This window comes from Dendrobates tinctorius, unplaced genomic scaffold (assembly GCF_039654945.1).
Source record: "Dendrobates tinctorius isolate UK_male_01 unplaced genomic scaffold, ASM3965494v1 ptg000117l, whole genome shotgun sequence".
Taxonomy (NCBI): Eukaryota; Metazoa; Chordata; class Amphibia; order Anura; family Dendrobatidae; genus Dendrobates; species Dendrobates tinctorius.
The window spans coordinates 6,761,089-6,788,122 of record NW_027361785.1 but is presented as its reverse complement, the minus strand read 5'-3'; the positions used below and the strand labels follow the sequence as shown (position 1 = coordinate 6,788,122).

At 40.5% G+C, this 27,034-nt stretch overlaps 1 protein-coding gene across 5 annotated transcripts in view; it reads left to right on the top strand.

Moving 5' to 3' along the window:
• Positions 1-27,034, top strand: part of EDAR (ectodysplasin A receptor) — a 157,526-nt gene that overhangs the window by 120,939 nt on the left and 9,553 nt on the right. For 4 of the 5 annotated variants that reach the window (XM_073590502.1, XM_073590501.1, XM_073590503.1 and 1 more), the window contains 6 exons: positions 4,799-4,879; positions 7,377-7,505; positions 8,566-8,637; positions 11,169-11,244; positions 11,822-11,981; positions 19,878-19,958. In XM_073590502.1, the coding sequence (XP_073446603.1) occupies positions 4,799-4,879; positions 7,377-7,505; positions 8,566-8,637; positions 11,169-11,244; positions 11,822-11,981; positions 19,878-19,958 (599 nt within the window). The remainder of the gene's footprint in view (positions 1-4,798; positions 4,880-7,376; positions 7,506-8,565; positions 8,638-11,168; positions 11,245-11,821; positions 11,982-19,877; positions 19,959-27,034) is intronic. The other variant, XM_073590504.1, reaches the window with a different exon arrangement.

The following is a 27,034-nucleotide window of genomic DNA, read 5'->3' as shown; positions in this document are numbered from 1 at the left end:
TGGCTTGGCCACTCCATGACCTTAATGTGCTTCTTTTTGAGCCACTCCTTTGTTGCCTTCGCTGCATGTTTTGGGTCATTGTCTTGCTAGAAGACCCAGCCACGACCCATTTTTAATGTCTTGGCGGCGGGAAAGAGGTTATCACTCAGGATTTTATGGCACATGGCTCCATCCATTCTCCCATTGATGCGGTGAAGTAGTTCTGTGCCCTTAGCAGAGAAACACCCCCAAAACAATATTTCCACCTCCTTGCTTGACAGTGGGGACGGTGTTCATTGGGTCACTTGCAGCATTTCTCTTCCTCCAAACATGGCGAGTTGAGCTAGTGCCGAAGACCTCAATTTTTGTCTCATCTGACCACAGCACCTTCTCCCAATCACTCACAGAATCATCCAGATGTTCATTGACAAACTTCAGATGGGCATGCACATGTGTCTTCTTGAGCAGGGGGACCTTGCGGGCGCTGCAGGATTTTAAACCTTTACGGCGTAATGTGTTACCAGTGGTTTTCTTGGTGACTGTGGTCCCAGCTGCCTTGAGATCATTAATAAGTTCCCCCCGTGTAGTTGTAGGCTGATCTCTCACCTTCCTCATAATGAAGGATACCCCACAAGGTGAGATTTTGCATGTTGCCCCGGATCGATGTTGATTGACAGTCATTTTGTATTTCTTCCATTTTCTTACTATTGAACCAACAGTTGTCTCCTTCACACCCAGCGTCTTACTTATGGTTTTGGAGCCCCAAAGTACAGGGCTATGATCTTGTCAGTTACATCCTTATAAAGCTCTTTGGTCCTGCCCATGTTGTAAGGGTTAGAGTCTGACTGATTATTAGAGTCTGTGGGAAGGAGTCTTTTATAAAGGTGACTATGTAAGTCAGCTGTCTTTAATGCAGATAGCAAGTTGATTAGGAGCATGGAACTGGTCTGTAGGAGCCAGAACTCTTAGTGGTTGGTAGGGATCAAATACTTATTCCTCACTGCAAATGTGATTTTCTGGATTTTATTTTTGATATTCTGTCTCTCAATGTTTAAATTAACCTACCCTTAAAATTATAGACTGTTCATGTCTTTATCAGTGGGCAAGCTTTCAAAATCAGCAAGGAATCAAACACTTATTTCCCCCACTGTATTTTAATCTTTTAATTTTCATTGGCATTACCTACAGCCTTGTGTAATAAAAGCAGAAGGTGATGTATCCTCCATAAAAAGACTTATTTTACTGCATATTGACCATGTTTAAGCAGAAATCCAGCTGGGAATTTCTCAATAAAAACATTTTATACAAACTTATAAAAACAAATTGTAGAGGAAAATCGGTTTTCTTTAGGAAAAACACATTATGCAACCTAATCTAAACCAAATTATGAAAACAGAGGCGTCTGGCACAGCAATGTGTAGTTAAATATCCACAAATTATTATTCTTTTTCATTTACTATATATTATTTTGCTGCTATAAAAGTATATATATTTTGCTGTATTTTGGTAGTTTTAGTATATATTAATAGTATTGTATTTCATTTAATGGAATAAACTTTGAAATAATCTTTGATATGTTGTAGCTACAAGTGATCGGATCAGTCCACAGCGAATCAATTTTGAGTCGCATGTCTTGAAATTCGCAGGTCCCCGTGAATTCGGACACTTTGCGATTCGATTAGCGGGGATCGCAAAAAAAAAAGCTTGGTGCCATTTCACACACTGCTGAAGCATCAGCGAATGGGCTACTGACATTTTGCGCTGTCATGTGGGATACCCCTTAATGACCTGTAGCTATGGCATCACATGGTTGTAGTGCGGCCAATCGGGGGGGCTATCAAAGCCAGTATAAAAAATAAAGTCGGGCCAAAGAGCACCATTTTATGCTTTTACAGCGTTGGGATAAGAGATCAGAGCAACTTGGAAAAGGAAGAACTGATCTGTTGATGTGAAGCAGCAGAATCGTCTCTAGGAGTGAAGGCTCTGTGTCGGAAGAGATCGGCACATGGAACAACAGGCAGGTAGATAGCAACTAGTAAAAAAATAAAATAGTCCTCGATGTCCCCTCTTACTCTTAGGTAATACTGTAACGGGGGGTATAACTCCCTTATTTATGTTGGTACTCCTTGGTCAGCTATGGTCATTCCTCCCCCCAATGGCCAGAGTATCATCTCTCTGACTGATTAGCTCATTGTTTTCACATTTTATAAGCCAGCCAGGTATACGAAATCTTTGGCTTTCAGCCGTCATTGCACTCTCCACAAAAATGTTACTAGGTTATACCATGCCAAGTCTCAGAAATCTAAAATTGCCAACCAAGTCGTTCAGGCCACAGCAAGCCATCACTATCTCCTCGTATTTCCTTTAATTATCAGGCTCAAATGAATTGATGTTTTGTCTGATTCTCATATTACCAGCATGCTTTGACTTGCTATCACTTTTAACAGGCTTTTCAATGCAGTTCACTGGCGTTCCAGCTGAGATCAAACATACATTACATTACACGACCACTCGTGATGACTCTGTCTTCCCGCTGATCTCATCAACAGCATGATCACATATTGGATGGCACCTGCTTAACACAATACAGCTTTCATGTAACCTGTGAGCAATGTAAATCCCCATGTCTGGTGAAAATTGAGTTTTTCTCCTTTGTACAGAGAATGTGTTTTCCATCACAGTATCATTGCTTTAGACAGTTTCTATGCTTATATTTGGGACTTATTTCTTCTTAGGGTGGTTTCACATTTGCGTTTAAGGCCGCAGCGTCTGCCTGCGCACAGCCGCCGCTAAGCCCCACCCCCTGCCGTGCCTCCGCCAGTAGCTCCGCCTATGGGCGCATGTTGCTGCATGCATCATGCTTCCCCTATCATTACCACTGGGGACGCAGGCCGTGCGCAGGCATGCGTCCTTTTGACGCTGCGCCGACCAGTGCCAAACGCAACCTGTTGCAATTTGGTGCGCTTGGTGCAGCGTCAAAAGGATGCATGCACCGCCAAACGCATACCTGCGCACGGCCTGCATCCCCAGTGCTAAAGATAGGGGATGCATGACGCATGCAGCTTCATGCGCCCATAGGTGGAGCTACTGGCGGAGGCACGGCAGGGGCAGGGCTTAGCGGCGGCCATGCGCAGGCCGACACTGTGGCCTTAAACGCAAATGTGAAACCACCCTTTATATTTTTTTTTGCATATTTTAATAATTGTTTTGCCAACTGCTATGTTCCCCCACTCCAAAATAAATACAACGGGGACAATTACAGGACTGGCAGCCTTTAAAAGCATTTTCTTATTCCAGAAAATTAGTTTCCTCTCAGCACAGCAAATATATAAAAATGGCCTCAGTTATTATGCATATGGCCATAATTTAGGGGCCCATACAAAAGTAGGGCAGGTTGTGCTCAACCTGACAGTTTCAGGGGCCAAGTGCCTTATGTTTATGGGGGCCACCTGAGTCTCGGGAATGAAGGATCCGACATGCTGAATTTCATTGCCCAGTTCTTTTTGTCTTACTCCCCTCTCTTTACTGCTTTGCCGAACCACATGTCAAAGTGTATGGATATATTGGGGGAATAGCTCAGTGATAGGAGCCATGGTTGTAGTAATACAATAAAGTGATCACTGCACTGGATCTCCAGGGAAAAGAAAAGTCAAGTATAGTTTATTTTGTTATTTTATCTATCATAGATTGGACTTTTTTTTCCGGAACACCTTTAGAGCAACATAATATAGGCACGTGTTACCTGTGCTTGTAGCCCAAATCTTAAAAAGAAATAATCAGATTTTTTAGCAAAATTGAATAGAAAGGCAAACAGGAGATTCATAAAGAGCCATTATATGATCTTAATTTCCCCCCACTGCATTCCATCATTTAATGTTAGACTTTATAAGAGACTACCATAACCTGATGGAGGCATCTCTTTGGTCTACAAGTAAAACTCCATTAGGCACTGTTCTGTATTTTAGTTTCTGCCAAAAAGGATTGAATAGGCAGTGTGAACAGAGCCTTACTTGTTTACTGGAGTTCCATTTGGCTAATATTTAGTATTTAAGACCATATTGCAGTTTGATGATTCAAAAATGTATCAGAGATACACAAAGCACAGCATGTCAGACACACATTTCATACAACCTGTCCTACTACCTCCTCAGACAATGTTGACATCAGCTCTGGTTTGCAAATAAGTAAACCTAAAGTCTATATTCAAATGATGTGTTGCCACTTGTTTGTGTCATCCCGTGTTGTGAACATGTTGTAGGCTATTATACCATTGTTACTTTGTGAATGGAGAGTGCTAATTGCCGCTACACATTCTGTTTTGGCACGTTATGGCTTTTCTTGGGATTTTATAGGTATGTTGAATGCTGTGTCTGCATTTCATTGTTTTATAGATACCCTTTATGTGGATGACAATCGCTAATGACACATTTGTGAAGAGACTCAATAATAAGTCTTGTGCTTATTTTGGGCATTATCCAAAATCTACCTTTATACATGGAGAGAATTCATCACTGTATAGGAAAAAAAGACACCGCCAACTACAATCAGATTAACTTTGGATTTCTTTTAGTTGACGTTGACTTTAAAAATGAATCTATGGAACAATTTACTCTCATCTTCTAGAACCCAGTAGTTGTATATTAGTTTGTGTTACAGGAATGTGAACCCTACTCTTGGCAGTCAAGATGTCTGAACATCCTACATTAGTTCTATAAGTCAATAGAAGATAATTTGTGACATATTAATTACTACACTATGATTATGTGCTGTATTTGTTGGTGAGAAAAATCTTTTAAATACTTTTACGATTTTTTTTCAGGTACTCAAACCTATTTACCTGGGAGTTCCACAAGAGTTATGGACTCTAGCACTACCTCTCCCTTTCAACATGCCCATAAAGGTAGGATAAGAGAAATAAAAATGAGTCACATATTACATTATTTAGCTGGTTGTGCACCATATTGTCTTATTAACTCACAGCAGAGTATTACATACAGATGGTGCACATATGGCATAGAGATACACCTCCCTAAATCACTACAGCACTAGTGGTTAGTAATAATCAGTGGGTGTTAGTCGCAAGACCAGCACACTCTCCTGTTGCTGTGACAAGGAATTGACCAAGGGGTCCATATTAAAGTATTAAATGGAGCCACAGTAAGTCCATTATGTCATTACTCTTCATCATTTTCCTTTACATGTGGCATCTCAATCATCCTCCATTATTCAGATCCTTTTCTAGTCCCTATTAGTGATGTGCGAACATGAACAGTAAAGTTTGGAGTCCGTACCGAGCACCTACTATTCGGGCACAGACCCCAAACACAGACTTCTCCAGGAAGTCCATGTTACCGTTTGGGTTCGGCATCCCAAACATCAGGTGTTTCCCACGCTGTCATCTGCATCATAAGTAAGATCGTTAAAAAGTTTACCTCCAGTCACAGAAGCGTCGGTTCACTCCCATCAGTCTACGTCTGCTGCTGCTAATAACAGCAAGAGCAAGCGTGGCTGATGGGAGTATTCATCAGCCAGTGCCTGCGCTATAATAAAAAAAAATAACATGGGGTTTTTCTATTTTTGATAACCAGCATGGCAAAACTGATAGCTGCAGGCTGCAACCCCCACCCATCAGCTTTGTCATGGCTGGTTATTGGTTATAAACATGCCAGTTTTTTAAATTAAATAAATAATTTAAAAAAATGGCATGGGGTCACCACCGTTTTTGACAACCAGCCAAGTTAAAGCAAACAGCTGCCGGCTTGTATTCACAGGCTAGTAAAGGGCCATGGATATTGGCCCCCTCAGTCTAAGAATAGCAGGCTGCACCACCCCAGAAAAGGTGCATATATTTTAGATGCACCAATTCTAGCACTTTGCCTGGCTATTCCCGCTTGCCCTATGGCGGTGGCAAGTGGGGTTGATGTCACCAAGATGCAACCTTCCTGGCTGAAAACCATGGGAGAATGAGCTGCTGTGAGAGCATTGTCAGTGATTAGCGTCAAAAGCATCAAGGTTACCGCAGGTCACCGATACTGCGTTCCCAGCTTACTACAGTGTGAGTCGGGCCGGTGGACTGCGGTGACCTCAGTGAGATGACTGCTAGCACCGTGAGAAAAAGTCTCGCGATTCAGTGCTGAGCTCAGTGAGTTCACTGCAGTTCACCGTGAGAAAATTTATTTTGTCAGTTTTACCATGCTACAGTAGTTATCAAAAATAGAAAGATTCCACATATTTTTTTCTATTTATTTATTTATAGCACAGGCACCGGCTGATGTATACTCCCATCAGCAGCACCTTCTCTCGCTGTTATTAGCGGCAGCAGACATAAGCTGATGGGAGTAGTACTCTCTCATCAACCGACACCTCTGTGACCAGAGGTAAAGTTTTTAGTGCCGGTCACAGCTGTTGGCTCTCTCTATCATCTGAAAGCATGGGAACCACAGGTCTCTGACTGCTAGTAATAATGTTTACCGCCAATCAGATGAAGTGTTTGCCGTGCTGTCATGCAGATGACAACGTGGCAAGCAATGGATGTTTGGTCCGCCCCATTCATCTGAATGGAGTCAAGGTTTGGGTTTGGGTACTGTTCTAGTACCCGAACCCAACTTTTTTTTATGTTCGGCCAAACCAAACCAGACCCCAACATAAGATACTGTAGATAGATAGATAGATAGATATGGAATATATAGATAGATATGGGATAAGTAGATAGATAGATACATAGATAGATGATAGATAGATACATGGATATGAGATATATAGATACATGATAGATAGATAGATAGATAGATAGATAGATAGATATTAGCTAGATAGATGATAGATAAATGGATAGATGGATAGATAGATAGATAGATATGGAATATATAGATAGATAGATAGATAAATAGATAGATAGATAGATAGATAGATAGATAGATATGGGATAAGTAGATAGATACATAGATACAGTAGATGATAGATAGATAGATACATGGATATGAGATATATAGATAGATACATAATAGATAGATAGATGATAGATAGATAGATAGATAGATAGATAGATAGATACATCGATATGAGATAGATAGATAGAGATAGATAATAGATAGATAGCTAGATATGGGAGAGATAATAGAGAAAGGTCTGCATCCAGGACCGAAACGTCACCACATGGGCCAATAAAGAGCACCTTATAATTGCTACATAGAGTGCTGTTTTAACTTTTTTTTTACTCTAGATAAATAGATAGATACATAATAGATAGATAGATAGATAGATAGATAGCTGATAGATACATAGAATAGATTTTGATACCTTCCTTTATTTTTGATCATTGATCATCATAGTTTAACATCTCAAAGATGCATCCACTCTACCATGTGTAATAAAAAAAAAAATTTCTTATCTTTTAGTTGACATCCAAGGACAGGGACATTTGGCAACTGCACTTATTATCGCAATGTCAACCATATTCATCATGGCCATTGCTATTGTCCTCATTATCATGTTCTACATTGTGAAGACCAAGCCTTCATCTCGAGGTAGGAGCATTAAATAATTTATATGAATTAGAAGAAAATGCATAGTTGGAGAAGTACTATAGTTGTGTCACTAGTATATTATAATTTTTGGTTACAGTGGATATCTCTGGGTACAGTTGAATTTTAAGGTACATATAAACCCTAAAACTGATGTATCACCAGGTATATTTTAGTCTCTATTCACATCTACATTGTTGCTTGTTTATAATGGAAACCCCAACGCTCTGCTGGATGCATTGCTGTGCTTAAAATATCCCAGGTCTAAGGGATAAGGTTTCTCCTTGTGGAGAATGACATACCCGCTCTGGCTTGTCAAGGTAAGGAGGCTTATTCGCCGTGGGAAATTTAATATGCAAATTGCCTCTTCAGAGAGGAGGACTTGAACTCTATAGCGCCACCTAGCCAAATCAGTTCTCATACTTTGCACTGACGAGGGCCAATAGCCTGAAACACCGTGTCTGCAAATTGAGATTCTGATTTGGCTTTTATCCTAAGTCATATTACAAGACTCGTTAAAGGGTTGTTTGTGACTTGTAGGATCGCTACTACCAACAGGTGGCGCTATAGAGTTCAAGTCCTCTTTCTCTCTGAAGAGGCAATTTGCATATTAAAATATCCCATGGACTTGTAAATGGATCCATTGAGTTCCTCAGATATATCCTGCAATTTGTAAGGAAAAGTAGTGCTGTATGCAGCCTTATTTTCCCCATAAATCTGCAGTGGAGGAGCATCCAGCACAGATGTGAACAGTGCCTGATAAATAACAAACATGGAGTGTACGTAGGTGCTTGTAAGCTATGTGCATTATAAGTGAGTTATGTATCTTGAGTTACAGATTTGTACATATTAGTAGTGACTGGTACAAAGGGTGATAAGGAAACTTGTCCCTTAAAGAACGTAATAGTAGTATACTTATGGATGTTATGCTCCACACTTTTACATTATTTTATACTATACAGTGTTACCATACTATCTCATGTTCCGGACATATAAGCAAAGCAACAAACACTTAGATGTACCATTTCTTAGATTTCTAATGATCACTCTGTCTGTCCATCAGCGTGCTGTACAATACATTCCAAGAATGTAGAAGCTCAAGACATTCCAGAAGAAGAAAAAAAGGAAGTTCCAGGTTAGTACAGTATGTGTACAAGCATTAAAAAACACTTCATCGATAACTTTTACAGATTCCTAAAATAAAATGTCTTTTAGCATGAATAGATTTAGAAGCAACCATTTCATTCAAAGTCTAAACAGCCGCGGTCACAATTGTATGATTTTCTCTCATTTTTTGACAGCTCCCGTACAGGCTTATTTGTCACCATGGTAACAAACAGCAAACAACCCTGGTATAGTCTGACCCTGCAGCCATATTCGTTTCCATCTGTCTTTCACTCATCGCTAACCCACCATATTTATATTAGCATTACAGGGAACCTGTCATGTGAAAAACGCTATTAACCTGCAGATATGAGGTTTAGTCTGCAAGCCAATAGTGTTCAGAAGCTTCCCGGTGCACTCAAAGAAAGCCCAGAAGGAAGGAACTATAGGTTTCAGCCACAGAGACATGACGTGGCTTCAATATAAAAAAAAACTGTCACATCCAAACATAGATTGGGTCTGAACAGGTGCTTACCTAGAGTCGCCAACTCATATAAAATCAAACAACTAAGGCAGCACTCTGTAGTGCTATAGCATGCAAACATGAAATATGAAAATTGAATTGCATTACTGCACTAGAAATATGAAAAATTGAGAATGCTTAGTGCATAAATTGGCCAAGTTATGTATACCTGGCAGCCACGATAAGGCGATTCTCATTGCCAGGTCCTAGCGCCAGTCCTCTCTTAGACTGAAGTCTACATCACTATGGAGGGGTAAGATCCTGTTGCAATTAAAAACGTCTGAGGCTAAGTGGACAACCACTTTAAGAACAATAATTTAAAAATAGTGTTCTTGCAGGTAGATAGAGCCTATAAGTAAAAAATGGATTCTATAATATTCACAAGAAGGATAGCTATTTGGGATGCTGCACATTATGGAAACCAACCAGTTAAAATGAGATGATAATATTACATAATATCTAAATTTAATAAGGTGAAGGAGCTGTGTAGGTTATTATGGCTGTAATTATCATTTTTAGCAAAATCCGCTGACGTGTTCAATTTTAGTGATTGTTTCTGGATTTCCAGTTTGTCCATAATAAATTTTGCCTGTAAGTTACATTTGGCTAGGTTGCCATTCTATTCCTGGAAAACATAATAATTGTTTGACCTATTTGCCATATTGGAAACTGCATACCAAAATTATGAATACTCACATAAATATGGCCAGTACTTCTAGCCAAATGTGTAATAGGGTTCATGAGTTATTGAGTGATTAAGGCTGGTTTCACATTTGCGTTTTTTAGCGCTGGAAAAAAACGCTAACCTGCGCATGCGTTTTTTCCCCTATATTTAACATGGGTGCGCATACCTGCGCGCTTGTAAGCGCATGTATGCGATTTTCATGCGCTGCGTTTTTTTGGGGTGTGCGATTGGATTTTCCAGACGCATCATGTTGCATTTTTTGGCCCTGCAAAAAAGCGCATGCGCACATATGCGCACGTTTTGCGCTAAAAATGGCCATTATAGCCTATGGATGCGCATATATGCGCACTGGCATGCTCATGTAAGCGTTTTTTTGCATATGCGTTTTTTTTTTTAACCATGGAATTTAGGGGTTTGAGTTAGAGTTAGGGTTAGTTAAGGGGGTTTAGGGTTAGGGTTAGGGTCAGGGTCAGGGTTAGGGTTGGGTTTTGGGTCAGGGTTAGGGTTTAGTATGGTTTGGTTAAGGGTTAGGGTCAGGGTTAGGGTCAGGATTAGGGTTAAGTATGGTTTTGTTAGGGGTTAGGGTCAGGGTTAGGGTTAGGGTTAGGGTCAGGGTTAGGGTTAGGGTTAGGGTCAGGGTTAGGGTTAGGGTCAGGGTTAGGGTTAAGTATGGTTTTGTTAAGGATTAGGGTCAGGGTTAGGGTCAGGATTAGGGTTAAGTATGGTTTTGTTAAGGGTTAGGGTCAGGGTTAGGGTTAGGGTTAGGGTTAGGGTCAGGGTTAGGGTTAGGGTTAGGGTCAGGGTTAGGGTTAGGGTCAGGGTCAGGGTTAGGGTTAAGTATGGTTTTGTTAAGGGTTAGGGTCAGGGTTAGGGTTAGGGTCAGGGTTAGGGTTAGGGTTAGGGTTAGGGTCAGGGTTAGGGTCAGGGTTAGGGTTAGGGTCAGGGTTAGGGTTAGGGTTAGGGTTAGTTAGGGTTTAGGGTTTGGGTTAGGGTTAAGTATGATTTGGTTAAGGGTTAGGGTCAGGGTTAGGGTTAGGGTTAGGGTCAGGGTTAGGGTTAGTAAAGTCATGGTTTGGGTAGTGTGAGGGGCCACCTAAAAATGTTGGAAAAAAACGCAAACGCGGTAAAAACGCGCTAAAAACGCATACAAACGCATAAAAACGCTGCGTTTTTTTCATGCATGCTCATAAAAATGCTTGAAAAAAACGCAGCAGTTGTATGCTTATGTATGCGTTTTTTCAATGCGTTTTTTTGCGGGAAAAACGCGCTGCAAAAAAAAGCAAGTGTGAAACTAGCCTTAGTCATAAAACAACTGAATTTGTACTATAACCTAGCATTGAATAATGTTTTGCAGCTGAAAATGTTGTAATTTATGCCGAAAAAGATGAATTTGAAAAACTCTCGGAAACACAGACAAAAACTGAAAAAAGGTGAGAGGATTATGTCCTTATCTACCTATCTATCTATCTATCTATCTATCTAAAGATAAGAAGAGACAGAACTCCATTAATAGGCAAAAAGTGTGGAGCTTACTAGCCCATGTGGCAATGTTTCAGTTCTATCACAGAACCTTTCTCTTGCTTGAGGACCAAGGACCAAAATGTTGTTGACGGCCAAAACGACGTTCCTGGTCCTCTAGCAAGAGAAAGGTTCTGTGATAGAACTGAAACATTGCCACATGGGCTAGTAAACACCACATTTTTTGTCTATTAATGGAGTTCTGCCTCTTATCTTTATATATCTAACCAGTTATGGGATTGTTGATCCAGGAGGCTCGCACCGTGAGATTTTTTAATCTATCTATCTATTATATCTATCATAGATTTCATTAAAAGATAAAAGTACTTTCTCAAAGTTTGCTCCCCAACTTAGCAGTAAGAACATGCCTCCATTTTCTAGAATGATACCTGTTGCCTCTTCTCTAATTCACATTTCCTTGTATGAAGCGATAGGTGATTTCGGGATATGCAGAATGTAAAAGTAAATTGTTTTATCATCTTTGCCCAGTGAAAATGATGCCTCCTCTGAAAATGAACATCTTCTGAGCCGCAGCATGGATAGCGACGAAGAAGCAGCACTTGACAAACAAGGGACACCCGAACTCTGTCTCCTATCCTTAGTTCACTTGGCAAGGGATAAATCAACTGCAAATAATAAACTGACTGGGGTAAGAATCCTTTCACATATGAAAAAGATCAGCATATGTTATTATCTGGAGTTTATTTAGTCATTGTTCCAAACTTGCACTGCCAAGAACCATAATATATAGGCCAAAGGGTTTGTCAAGACGGGCAGGCGGGCAGTCTGCTAGAGGAGCACTCTTATATTTAAGGATGTGAGAAAGCACAGGACCTAAGGAGATTCAATACTGGAAGCATCAATTGTGCACTACATGATGCCGAAATGATCACACCAGAATATCATGCAAAATGATATGTCTATGAATTACTGTTAGATTGCACCACCTCTAGTATCATAGTTAAAGTAGTAAACTCAGATAACCTGAAGTTAGTGGGTCATAATAAAGTGCAACCCGGACACGCGTTTCGTCCACACTTCTTCAGGACACAACACAGACCCTGCATCTTACCTGAGTAAGTTACATATTTAGGGCTCTTGCCTATGCTTACCATAAGCCATAGTCCGTGTTGGTCTGAGTACATTTCACTCCCTGATAAAGTCCATCTGATGCATTAGGCTGGTATGGTCCTCAGTCCTCCCACTTGTTTGAATTTTGATGCCAAACAGGGCGCTATATCTCACAAGGGGTAATCAGTATTTAGCTCCCAAACCATACGTCAAGATTTTATAGTAGTAAATTGTCTGCTTATATTTGTTATACATACCCTCACTTGCACTTTATAATTGATAATTGATCAATCCCCATTTTGAGATGGTTATTTCATGAGCATGTGCAATCAATACTACTACCCCTATTTCTGTAGGATGCATTTTATTGTTTAGATTAATCATTATCTCAGCCATAGATGTTTAACAGGGTCCTTAGCCTGATGCGTCTTTTGCATTAGAGGCATCTTTTTTATCATATTTTTTATGTTCATTTTTTGTAACAATAAAGATTGTCAAGTAATTTTCTCTATTACCATTATTTTGCGCTTCTTCCGATCACCTTTGACCCCTCCCTATTTGGAGGGACGTGGTGATTCGGACTGATTCATTATGTACTCATAGCACGACTTCACATGGATCGCATTCCTTTAAAGGCATATTTGTCTATGATCATATCAAGGAAAATGATCAAAGCAAAGAACTTGTTGAGTAGATGTACTATACAAAAACATTTTATATATACTGCTCTCAGTTTATATTTACAATATAATTAATTTTTCATTCTTAGTGATAGAGTTTTGTAATGTGATTAGTTTTTAATTATATCATTTCAGGGTACATACAAGTTTTTGATTTTGTTATATTCTGTTATTTTTGTAGCAGTTACCATATGGATTAAATAATGTTATTTTATATTCGGAGCAATAATACAGCAGTCATAAGTCTGTAGTAGTCCTTTTAAATCTCTATATATCTTGTATATAGAGACATATAACATTTTTATTCAGTTCATATACATCTGTGTGCCAACATATGCATGAGCCTTTATGGTAAAGTGGGAGCATGATACCCATTAGCAATAACATTTTTTGGATACTTTGCTATCAATGTGTGTATCTACGGGCTTCATCAATAGCAAAATCCATTGCATTATCTATCCACAGTGGAAAGGGTACATTATAGTAGATGAGTGATGGTCTAGCTGTGGAGTCTTGCAACATTATAAAGCAGTGCAATGAGCTCAATATTTCTTCCATGTGCAATAATGTGCATAAAATGGAGGTTCAGTGCCTAGGGCAGCAGGTTGTGGTGAGACCTGTCTGAACATTTTCTGCCAGTGATTTTTTTTCTCACCCCCTTGCTTGTCATGTTACTCTCCACAGGGAGAAACATCACCCCTTTGATCCCGGTCAGACGCCTGTCACTCAGCCAAACCAGATTTCACACTTTGCACTGATGAGGGGCAGCACCACAGAACACGGTGTCAACAAACTGAGATTCTGGTTTGGCTTTTAACCTAAGTCATTTGCCAAGGCTCATTAAAGAGTCGATATTGACTTTTAGAATTTCTACTTCCAATAAGTAGCAGTAGAGTTAGGCCGGGGTCACACTGGCGAAGAATACGGCCGAGTGAGAAGCGCTAAAAGCACACATTAGACACGGACCAATGATTCTCTATGGGGTCCCTCGCACCAGCCATATATTTCTCATCCGTATTCTATGGTCCGTGCCAATCGCAGCATGCTGCGATTGTCAGCGTACTACGGCCGTAGTACGCCAATGCAAGTCTATGGGTGCGCAAAAAATACGGATTACACACGGACCACACGTGTGACTTGCGAGAAATACGCACCCGGTGTCTTTTAGCAAAGCCGGCAATTCAGTGCGCTATACAGTAAACTCACACTGACAGGTTTAATAAAGAAAGAAAGAATAGATATATACACATAGAATACATATATATATGCATATATATATATATCTATATATATGCATTCTATGTGTCTATATCTATTCTTTGGTTTGTGTTAGAAACCCTGTCATAGGGCTCCATTATATGTCCATTTTGCAAGCCTGCGAGAAAATCTCGCCATACGGATGCCATATGGATTACATACGGATGCTTATATGCGCGACCACACCTTGCTTACGGATGACATACGGAGCACTGTTTAGGGGCCATTCATCCGTATTACGCATGTAAAATACTGACCGTAATTTGCGTCGGTTAGTGTGATCCCGGCCTTATAGTCCCCTTCCTATCTGAAGATACAATTTGCATATCTAATTTCCCACAGTAACATTGCAAGTCTTAAAAATCTCACATTGGCATACCAGGCTTGGCATGTCTCTCTCCACAAGGAGAAATGTTATCAGAAAGTAGTCAGATCTTAGATGTGCATCGACTGCTACATTTAACCCTTCTCTTAAATTGGTCAATTATTATTACAATTATTACAATTGCTTATTCAGCTCTCAAAAAATTGCTCAGAAATAGACAAACTATTCTAATTGTCAAATATAATTGTGATTTTAAGGTTGCAATCACATGCAGCGGCAGGACTGTGAAAGCCCACTACAGCTTTTCACTTTTCCTCTGCATAATCACTACATTTTGTAGGGAAACAGTTTTTTCACTTTCAAGACCACATGGACAATGTCACAGCTGTTTCCCTGCAAAATGCAGTGAACGCGCATGGGAACGGTGAAAAGACCGCAGCGGGATAGTCTTTTGGGGCGTGTACAGTATTTAATGCTTAAGGCAAAATTATCTCTGAATATAGCCCTGATGATGTGCATTGCTAGAAATTTCTTTCATACTTCCCGTGTTATTTGCACTCTACATCTGGGCAAATAGTTTTAAATCAACTGCCCTTTTTATACATGCTGTGAGCAATGGCATTGTTGGCTCTTATTTTGGATAGAAGTATCTCAACCACAGAATAATAGACTACCCCATTTATCATATTTTAAGTCTGACAGTTTTTACCAAGACTACTCAGAACAAATTACCCTTTGTTGGTGCATTGCAATTGGATGGTACCCAAACCCATAACACGCATAAAACCCAGCATACATGCCTGCCATGTTTTCCTAAGCAAAGTAAATTCTTATTATAACAATTAGTTATTTGTACTGCACTTTTGAAATCAGCTAGCTACTAGAAAAAGAAGCCAGTGTTTCAAAGTTAGACGCTGGCCCTTAAATATTTTTTTTTGAATGTTTTTTCTTACTAAACCTACACCTAAAAGCTTAAAATAAATGGCATGTAGAGAAAACAATATATTGTTGTAGTGATGGTATACTTTCAAAACGTATAAAACCTGAGTTATGAGGGATGTCTCAACACGTCTGGCTTTTCTGGAACTTGTAGTCAGATGCATATTTTACTGTCGGGGAACTATAGCATATTAAATGGCCATTCCTAGCCCTGCTAGGTAATATAAGTTTGGTTTTGCAAAGGATCCCCCTTTGTGATGTCCTTTGTTCTAATGGGGCACATGGAAAGAGGTGTGCTAAGGAGACAGCTCATTTACATGGATATGTTCTGCAAGTAGATCTGTCGGTATAATATCCTGTTTCAGGCTGCATATTATAAGGAACAGGACTGGTGTACTAACACACCAGATAGCAGAAAAAACAGCTCCTCGCCTCCTCCTGCCCTCTTTCAATAGTGGTGATGGCTGCCATGTAGAGATGTGTGAATCTATTCAATGCAATTTAAATTTGAGTCAAATTGTATAAAATGTTACATTACTGGTGTATTTGAACATTTTTTTATTTGATTTGCGCAAATTGCATAGAAAAATGAGAGTCAATTTTTTTCACATTGCAGAAGATTGCATCAGCCACATAAAGCTAACATGTTCATGACAGCGCAGACATCCCCCTAATGACTGGTAGCTATAACGTTACATAGTATAGCACAGCCAAACAGGAGGTTCTGTCATAGCCTGTATAAAATTCTAAGCAGGAAATGTAGCAGACATTTTGGGTTGATTTTAGAATAGTGAGAGAACGTGATGCTAACAGATCAGCAAAACAGATACAACGAGAAACCAATAAAACATTGTACAAATACTACATCCAGTGTCTGTTGTACAATTGCAGCAGTGAGAATAGTAGTCTGCAATAAATATAAAGATTCAATTGACAGCGAGACAGAGATAATAGAGGTCCTAGCAACAGTGCCAGACTCATTGTGATTGATCAATTATATGGTTTAGCTGGCATTTGTCTTACAACATTTGACTTGCAATTACACATTGTTTTCTTCATTCAAAATGCACTAGAAAGCAGAAGTAAGGTAGCACATTATTTTTTTCAGGAAAAAAATCTGAAATCAGTGTCAGTCGGAGAGCTTGTTGGACACAAGTGACTGCACAAAATTTTTGCATTTATTGGGCAATATTTTTTGTGAAGAGAGAGAAAAAAAGAGAATTCCCCAAAATTCAATTATTTAACTGCAACTTTGTAACTCAGAATGTGTGGTTGAGGTAGACGAATGTTTCCCAAACTCCAGTCCTCATGACCCCTCACAAGTTAAGTTTTCAGCATTCCCTTAGAATAGCACAGGTGATGGAAGTTTCATCAAGTCGTCAGGAATTCTCTCATCTGTGCAACACTATGGAAATCCAGGAAACATGATCTGGGAGGGGGGGTCTGTAAGGAATGGAGTTTGGCAAATATTGGATTTTGGGGAATTTTCTGTACTGGTGGATTATGCATGTGTGAAATTTAACTAGTAAAACATGTGCAATTTATTTTGCACATATTTTACTAGTTAAATTTCATATCTGTACAATCCACCAATACATCGCACTGTTGCAGAAGCTGGCATTTTGGACATGTACCTACAGTACCTAGCATTTGTGATCACGTCATATTTGGGAAGTGGGTTTAATTTTTTTAACGATGTAAAAATAAAAAATGTAATAAAATATAGACATTTAACTGTGCATGTCTACTTTTTGCACAACTTTTTGCACAACTGTTTTACTATTGCAGTTTGACAGTACACCTATTTATACTGTGGCCTACTGCGGTATTTTGTTTTCTATACTTTCCTTGTTACATCCCTTTTGACAATGGTTCAAACTGGCATTGAAAAGATTGTCAAAAGTTAAAGGGAATCTGTCATCAGGTTTCTGCTGCATCATCCTAGAGCAGCATGATGTAGGGAAAGAGACCCTGAATCCAACAATGTATCATTTAGTTTACTGGGTGCAGCCATAATGACACAATCGAAGTTTTTCGATTTAACATGAAGTAGAGTTAAGAATGTTAGCCCAGCCAGGCTCTTTATGTACATAGATATAGACAGCGAGCTTATCATAGAAGGGGGAAGAGTCTGCTGCACTGTTATGTCCAAGCAACCACAAGATCCTGGTACTAAAACAATCATTGCAAAACCATGGAGCTCATAAGAGAGGCATTGCTGAAATCTGTGTTTTAACCCCTAAAGCATGCTGTCTTCAGATTATGTATCAAAAACTTGCTGATAGATTCCCTTTAATTATAATGTCCTACAATATGAATGGTAAGAGAAAGTGGCAGTGGTATTGGATGGGGTGGTGTAAACAGAAAAAAATCATGCCAAGTCTAAGAATGTGGAACTAGAAGAACTGGCACCATACGTCCAGGCAATAGTACTACCAAATTCAGGCCACAATTGGTCTTATTTGTCTCTGGCAGGGGTATTATTAAGGAGGAAGCTGAGGGCATTATGGAATACATGGCGCATCACGCTTTTCAGTCACAGAAGGATGACGTTACCTCTGAAAGCGACATCATCAGTTTGAGCCAGCGTCCTGTAAAAAGTCCATATGTACAGAACATGCACTTCTCATTAGATGGTGCACAAGTAAAGTTTTTTCCCTTCCAGTATAAAGCAAAGAGGTTGGCACTTGTCTTACAGATATAGAACGAAAATTATTTTTAAGAAATCCAAATTTATGTATGACATTTCTGTTGAAAATTTTAACCTTCCACAGATAGAAGGACTGCACTGGTGTCTAACATAAACATGAAAGAAGTACTGTTAATGGCTGTTTAATGCTATGGAGAAGGCGCCTCTTCCTATGTAAGGATTGCATAAAAATAAATCTCATTCTATTTCTGCTAAATGAGTGCCAAGTCCTTTGCATTAAAATTTTCTGAAAAAAACAAACAATCTGATCACAAATTGCTAAGATGATTGAAAAGTCTGTTAGTACAATGTGTTAGGCCCCCTTAACTTGTCCTGGTGATTCCTGTACTGGAAAAAAACAGTACTTGTGAGATCCGTGTCCATGTGCAATCCGTATGTACGTATGTGACATCCGCGTGACCATTTGCTGTCCGTATGTCACATCCGTGTAGCATCTGTGTGCTGTCCGTGTGCCCGAGTGACACGTATGGGTGTCTGGGAAAAGCAGTATAGTTACTGATCCCAGGCTCCGGGTGCTGAAGACAGCTCTCCTCATTGTCGCTTGGTCTCCCTGAGATTAGCGCGACCAGGCGACAATGATGGGAGTTGTATTCAGCCCCCGCTGTGTATATCGAGTGTAAAATTAAGAATTAAACTAAGAAAAATGTGAAGGACTCCTGAGTAATTTTCTCAACTAGCATAGGGAAAGTCCATGGCTGGGGGCTGATGTTAATAATCTGGGAAAAAGGACCATATCACAAAAGGTTCCCAGGATATTAATAACAGCTCACAGCTGTTTGCTTAGCCTTTACTGGTTATTTTACAGGGGCACCCCAAAAAAAATGACTTGGGGTACACCTATAAATTCAAACCAACAAAGGCTAAACACACAGCTGTAGTTCTCAATAATAGCGTGTGAAGGGACCAGGGATATTGCCCATGCTCCCAGGCTACCAACATCAGCCCTCAGCTGCCTAAGACATGGCACATCCATAAGATGCGCCAAATCTGCCACTTAGCCTCGCTTTTCCCACTTGCCATGTGGTGGTGGTAAGTGGGGTAATAGGCTTTGGTAAAAGAGGGGATGGAGTGTTTATTTCAAATAAAGGATGCGCCATTTCTGGGGATGCTAAGGGCTGATGTTGGCAACCTGGGAGAGGGGCAGTGTCAGATGTGTTTATGATTAGTTTAAAGAAGAACCATGTTCCTGCAATCCTGTTGGTAGATAAAAGAGACATATTTATTTCGGCACCAGAAGAATCGTAGTGTGATTTGAAGGTTTTTAATTGAGTATAATTTTTTTATTACCCTAGAATCTCATTGCTTGCCAAAAGTTTATGTCACATTTCGGCCTAGTAATCCAGACTCCAGAAACAAAAGAATTTATAACACTATAGACAATTAGAAAAGCACGAGGAGACCTTTATTCTTTAAATTTAAAAAAAAAAAATCAAGGAATTCTGAAATTGCGTGACTATTACAAATACTGATATTAAAATTTATACATGAGTTCTAAAACAGCTGAATACATTAGAAACAATTGAATGCCTAAACCTAAATACTTTTATATGTCCTTTCTAAAAGTCAGTGACCAGAATTGCACCATGTATTCCTGAGGATGTCTTACCATGGACTTATATAGAGGCAAGACTGTACTTTACTCACGTGAGTCTTACCCTCTGTTTAGTTTGTTAACTTTGGCTGCCACTGACTGATGTCGCTTGCTTCTGAGCACTTTGTAAACCATAGCTACACTTTGCCGTCTGTACAGATATAGTACCAGAATAGAAAATGTAGCTTTCATCAACCTAACTAACAATCTGATTACTCACTATAGATTCTGCTGAAGACCCATATATATATACTGCATAATGAAATGTTTAACACTTCAAAACATTAATGGGATTGTGCCAGCAGAAAATGACCTATTTTTAAGTGAGGTTTTTGCGTTATATATTGTTTTCAACATTTTGACAATTTTTTTTTCATATCAACATCTATAGTAAAAAAGCTATTTTCGTAATCTTGCAATCTTCACACTGGCCACCCGGGGATGTTTTAGTCTTAGGGTACAGATACACTTAGCGACGCACCAGCGATCCTAACAACAATACAACCTGGTAAGGATCGCTGGCGCGTCGCTAAATGGTCGCTAGTAAGCTACCAAACAGTCAGATTTACCCATCGACGCAGCAACGATCCAGCGATCCGTATAACGACCTCGGCGGTCATTGGGACCTTGTCACGCAACAGCGATTCTGATGACTCCCAACTGCATCCATGATTTCTGAGTCGCTGAGGTCGCTCGTTGGTGTCAAACACAGCAATGCGCGCTGGCCAGCGAGACATCAGCGATCAAAAAATGGCCCAGGACATTCGAGCACGATCAGTGACATCGCAGTGGGGGCCTGGTCGCTGCTAAGTGTCACACGTAACGAGATCGCTGGCGCGTCACAAAATCGGTGACGCTTCAGCGATCTCGCTAACAATCTCACTATGAGAGAAGGGGCCTTTATACTTAAGCCCCCTTCTCACATAGCGAGATCACTGAAGCGTCACTGATTTTGTAACGCAACAGCGGCCTCGCCAGGGATCTCGCTACATGTGACATGCAGAAAATAAAATAGAGAAAATCAAAATTCAAACCTATCAAATTTGAAATAAATAACGTGAGTTAATAAAATCATGTATACATTCACAAAATATGTTTGAACCGATCCCCTCAAAGAAAAAAGGATGGCAGTCCATCCGGTGTACATAAAAGAGATATAACTCACAGATGGTTGGAACAAAATCCCGTAGGGAGAGACAATAAAAAAATATGTATATAGTTAAAAAAAAATTTATATAAAAAATATTAAATAATAAATAAAAAATATAAACACAATATTTATTAATAAAATGCCTTTATTGCAATATTGGCATGACATATAGTGCATAAAATACACAATTACTATAGCGATTTAAATATGGAAAAAAGGAAAGAATCCTATCCATAATAAGGCTTAGTTAATAAACCAGGTAAAAAATCATAAAATAACATACAAAACAACGTGAAAAATAGAAAATATATATATGGTGCTTAATATATCATAGTGAAATTAGTGCACATATAAGACCACATAAAATTATTAATGTGACATTACCACAAAATAACAAGTGCTGTGTAGAAAAATAATATTAAATATACGTGTAAGCCTGAATACGCTATGAAAAGAGTGCTAGAACGTGCCCCGACGCGCGTTTCGGAAATTGATCTCCTTCAGTTTTTCATTGTCAGCGTCCCGCTGGCCAGCGTGCATCGCCGTGTTTGACGCCAACGAGCAACCTTGTTGGCGACGCAGAACTCAGGACGCAGGCGGGAATCATTTGAAAAGCTGCTGTGTGACAAGGTACCAATGGCCGGCGAGGTCGTTACATGGATCGCCGGATCGTTGCTGCGTCGCTGAAGAGATCTGCCTGTTTGGCAGCTTACTAGCGACCATTTAGCGAAGCACCAGCGATCCTTACAGGTCGTATCGTTGTCGGAATTGCTGGTATGTCACTAAGTGAAACAGGACCCTTACTGTCCTTTCAGGAACAGTTTTCAGAAGGCTTTATATTATCAAGGGCAGGAGTTTAATGACAGGTAACACCTCTATACACAGCTGATGGTACAATATCCACAATCACAATAGGCAATGTCACACCTGCTCCCCTTCTTTTCATAATGAAGAAAGAAATGTTTAGAGTCTGTTTACTGTAGCCAATGTATTTGCATTGTTTCCTGAAACCATAGAAAGTTATAGTCTAAAAAAGCCCTGGTGACCAGAGTGAAAATTGCAAGATTTCTAATTTATATTTTTATAAAGATTGTGGTATGGTGGAAAAATCATTGTCCAAAATTAAAAAAATACATGATTTACATTATAGGTAATTTTCTGATGACAAATTTCCTTTAAACAGCCTCAAAGAGCTTCTATCTTTGTTTACTGAGTTCAGAAGTTATATTGATCTATAATAAGAAATAAATAAACCAGAAATAAATAAGATGTCAACTTAAAGGCAACCTGTGATGTCTAAAGATGAAATTAACTTTATTCTTTCCGGCATCCTCTTGCTTTCAGTCAGAGAGGCGTGGCCAGCAAGTTTCAGCCACCGCTCAGTACACAGTGAGCGGTGGCTGTAACCACGCTCTAGAACTGACTGACAGACTGCTCAGTATTGCATCAGTGTTGGGGCCTTGATAAAGCAACTGCTCGCTATGTACTGAGCAGTGACTAAAGCCAAGCCGGCAGCGCCTCTATGACTGAAAGCTGGAGCCTGCCAGGACAAATAAAGTTAATTTCCTGGGTAGTGGGGCTTTCAGTATAATGGCCGCACAGATTTAGAATGCTATTAATTTGCAGATTAATGCCATATCTGCAGGTACATAGCATTTTTTGTAGATACACAACATGACAGGTTGTCCGGCACTAATCTATTGACAACCTATCAGCAGTGGGACACTGTTAAGAGGGGCAGCATGATGGTAGATTTGTGTAGAAGTTGGATTTTTTTCTCGGAGTTGTGGCACCCAAAAACCCCCCATAATTCTGGCTTTTCAATTTTTTCTTCTTTTTACGGATGTTACTGTACAGGTCAGGCTGATCTTTATAGGACCATCCTAATGACAAGCACAGGGCTTTGCCGCAGGCTCCTAGCTGTCATGACAACCCACTGGCACCCCGCAATTACATTGTGGTGGGGCAGTGAGCACGACGAACAGTAAACACCCTTTCGTGACTATGTGGTTTAATTGCCTTTGTCAGAGATTGACTGCGCCATTTAAAGGGTTAACAACAGCAAGCGGCGCACAGCCTTTCGTTTAGGGGTTAATGCTATCTACGTAGCACAGCCAGCATCTGCCTGAAATAGTGCAGCATCTGCTCCTGTGCCTACATCATACCAGGCGATCCGGCATTGGAAGTACCAGTACATCATTCAAGAAGTGGTTAATGGGCAAGTCTGATCCATACAAGGGATGAGAATAGAAGATTCTACGAGCCTCATGGATTCGACAAATTGGATCCATTTTCAAAAAGGATGTGTGTACGGATCAATGAAACTCTATGAGTCTTTGTGCTGTCCATTTAAAAAAATGGACAGCACACAGGCATGTACAATGGATGTGTGAATGTAGCCTTAGACACATTATATCGGCAACTTTAATATTTTAAGATTCCCAAAGCATATTCCATAATGTTCTCGAGAGATTCCTGTATTGATAATATATCAACACGGCGAATCTGAACTGCTTACTACCTACTTCTCTTTAGTGAATCACCCGTAGAGTTTGAGTAACCAGGGCAATCATTCAGTATTTGTCCTTATTAACCACTTACTGCCCTTAATAACAATATCTATATAAAATCAATAGAATTCTTAGTTCTCAAAGTAAACATGATATTGTAAAACTTTATAACCCTGGTTTTATTATTACCTTCTGATACATCCCTATTGCAGTTTATTGTTAGATTAACGCACCACTCCAGCATTTATTTGATTGCGACGCTGGAGTGGTGTTGCTAATCTAAGTTCCCTACACTCAGTTCTCATACGTACCAGCTGCTGTCTTCATCTTTTATCACCGCCACTCCGGTCGGTTTTCTACAAGTTGTGACCTGCTGGATAGCTCCAGTGTTTGCTGGGCGACCCAGAAGTCACAACTCAATGTAAGCCACAACAGGGCTTTCATAGACTTACATTGAGATCTTGTGACCATTACCTCTGGCTTCCGATCAATGAGAAGTTGCGATCACAAGATAGCGGCGCAGGACCATATTGACACTGGGAAGAGATGAAGACGGTGACTGGTAAGTATAATACTAAGGTCAGGGAACTTAGATTAGTAACACCACTCCAGCACTTGTGTTGAAACAGTAATATACCGTTTAAGCTCAGGGATCAAACACGTTGTGGATGAGCAAAACTAAGTGAACATAGTGAACAAGCCGACAAACCTTGTTGTACAGTATATTGAATATCAAAAAGATTAGGAAGATAAGGATCAGAGACAGGGAGGTAACTGAAAAAAATAGACCCCATAGCAAATTTTTTTGGATGTTCTCACCCAAGAATTAACATTTACCAATTCCATATGAAATTTAGGCAAGTACACACTTTTTTGACAAGTCGTGTTAAAAAAATAAAAACACAGATAAGCCAAGTCTGACTTTGTCTTTACAGCTTTAGAAATATAACGAAACGTAACAAACAGCTACATACTGATAGAGGGGTTTTTTTACATTTTTTTTACCTCTCTCCATCTTAGGCCGGGGTCACACTCGCAACTGCAATGCGAGAAATTCGCCTCAATACCCAGCACTGCCGCCGACACTCGGGACCGGAGTGTGCGGCTGCGTGTACAGTATTTCTATGCAGCTGAGCTCTCCGGTCCCGAGTAATGGTGGCAGTGCCGGGCATTAATGGGCAAGTGTCTCGCATTGCAGTTGCAAGTGTGACCCAGGCCTTTCCCAGACTACCATGATAATTTTAGCTCTTTCCTAACACTTTCCCTACTTTCTACACAAACCTACCATCCTGCTGCCCTTTTCAGTAGAGTTTTATTGCTGAAACATCAGTGCCACACAGGTAGTGCCTCCAAAAATGATACTGCCTCACAGACTGTGCACATAAAATTAATAGTGCCGCAGAGATAATGTACTTAAAAATAAAATTGTCAGACCGTGCTCCACGCTGTAATATAGTCCTTTCCTCACACTATACTAATGCACAATCTCCTCAGCCCCATACAGTGATAGTGCCCTTTATGCCCCAAAAATACCTCTACTAAGTAGGAATGTTCCATAGTGTCCCACTGCATAACACTTCTCCCTTCCATTGTTGTCCCAGACAGGATTGGTTCACCAACCCATTATGATTTCCAATTAGTGCCTGCCCACAAGGAAATAGGGCCTCTTAAGTTAATTAAACTAATGCTCATCAAAACCCATTCATGCAACAAGTGAAGCAAGGCTCTACTGGCCTAAGCTGATGGCAGCTTGGTGCATGCAGGCATGATGCAGTCATTGCATCACAGTGGCCTAGTCTAGTAGAGGTCATAGAGTGAATGGTGGAGCACAGAGCTTTTGGATCCCTGCACCCTTATTATATTTAGCTGTACCTATGTATTGAGCATACTGTTATAATGGTGTTAAGTGACCCCGGCTGCATGAGACCATGGACCATGTAACAGCCTCTATGGCTACTATGGTTGTAGCTTTACCACTGATCAGATATTTATTTCTAATTCCTAATGACCTTGAAAATTCTGCCAATTTTTCCCTTGGATTCGTAAATCACCCACCTTAATACAGCCCAATGCATTTGAAAATTTTAAAATGTGAGAAGGCCCCTAAACACAATTCTGGGACCTCAACCCCACTTTACCTCCAGTAGCCACATAGAGGTGGTCACACATTCCTATGGCATTTTCCTTTGAACTATAAGATACACCAGCTCCCTTTAAACTTCAAAATAGCCATACGTGTGCCTGGATAGGATTAGTAAATGGCTGTCAGGAAAAGTGTGGGATGGAGTCAGGTCGCCGATGTGTTGGAAGCCCAAGGATATGAACTCTATGAGCCCTCTCTGTTGTCAAACCCTCCTAATGTATATAAATTCTTACAAGAATTCTCTTTATATAATAATATACAACGGTGGTATACAGCAACATTTTTACAGCTTTTTCACACCGTGGCTGGAAATGCTTTGATTAAATAACTTTTACATACAGTATACACGCATTACTTTGCTATTTTGCATGAACCACTTTGCTGCAACCTTTCAATTACGGTAAAGAACAATTGCATGAACAGGTCTGATATGATTTGGCCAGAGAAAGGGCGCCAAAATGTAAACTATAAAAGTGCACCATGACTTTACGGACACACTGTATTTCCAACTTTTGGTGGTTTTAAATCAGTCACAGACAGCTCCGCCAACTTTTTGAAAAGTGGGCAGACCTTATGTAGGAGGAGTCCCCGCTGTGTATCCAGGCCGGAACCAAGGGGGCCGTCACCAAGGTTCCTAGGGAGACTGTTTCCGGGGGACAAAATTGGGGGACGGACCGCAGAGACTTCTAGAAAGGTTGGGGGAGGAGCTACTATAAAATGGGCTGGGGACGCCAGCAGGAGTCAGTCGACGCAGCAGGAGAGGAGAAGCGAGGAAGCTAGAGGGCGCCAGAGAGCCAGAACGAGAGCCAGAACCAGGGCAAGGAGAGCAGAGCAGCGACGGGAGAGACTGAAGGGAGACTCACCTCTAACAGAAGGGAGACGGCACCGAGCCGTCCAACGGAGAGACACCGCCCTGGTCCGTCCCACAGGTGTGGCCTGTCTGCTGTCACCACCGCTCGACTCCACCCCATGGGTGCGTCCCGACCGCTCCCGTCCGCGGCAGCCGATGCCAGACTCCACCCCGTGGGTGTGGCCGGTCCGCTCCCGCCCACGGCAGCCACCGCCCGACTCTAGTCCGCGGCTGCCGCCGCTTCACACCAGCCTTTAAGTTACATCTTAAGGTTCATCCCGTCTCCCGTCTCGTCACTGCATCCCACGTACCTGCGATTACTACACTTTGATGAGTGTGGATGAGCGCAGGCAACAAATTTGACATAACTTAGGCAAAAAAGGGTGTATATTATGTAAGAAATATTCTTCAGTCTCCGACTCTAGTACATCTTGCAGAAGGCACACCACTATTAATGAAACTGGTATATCTTACTA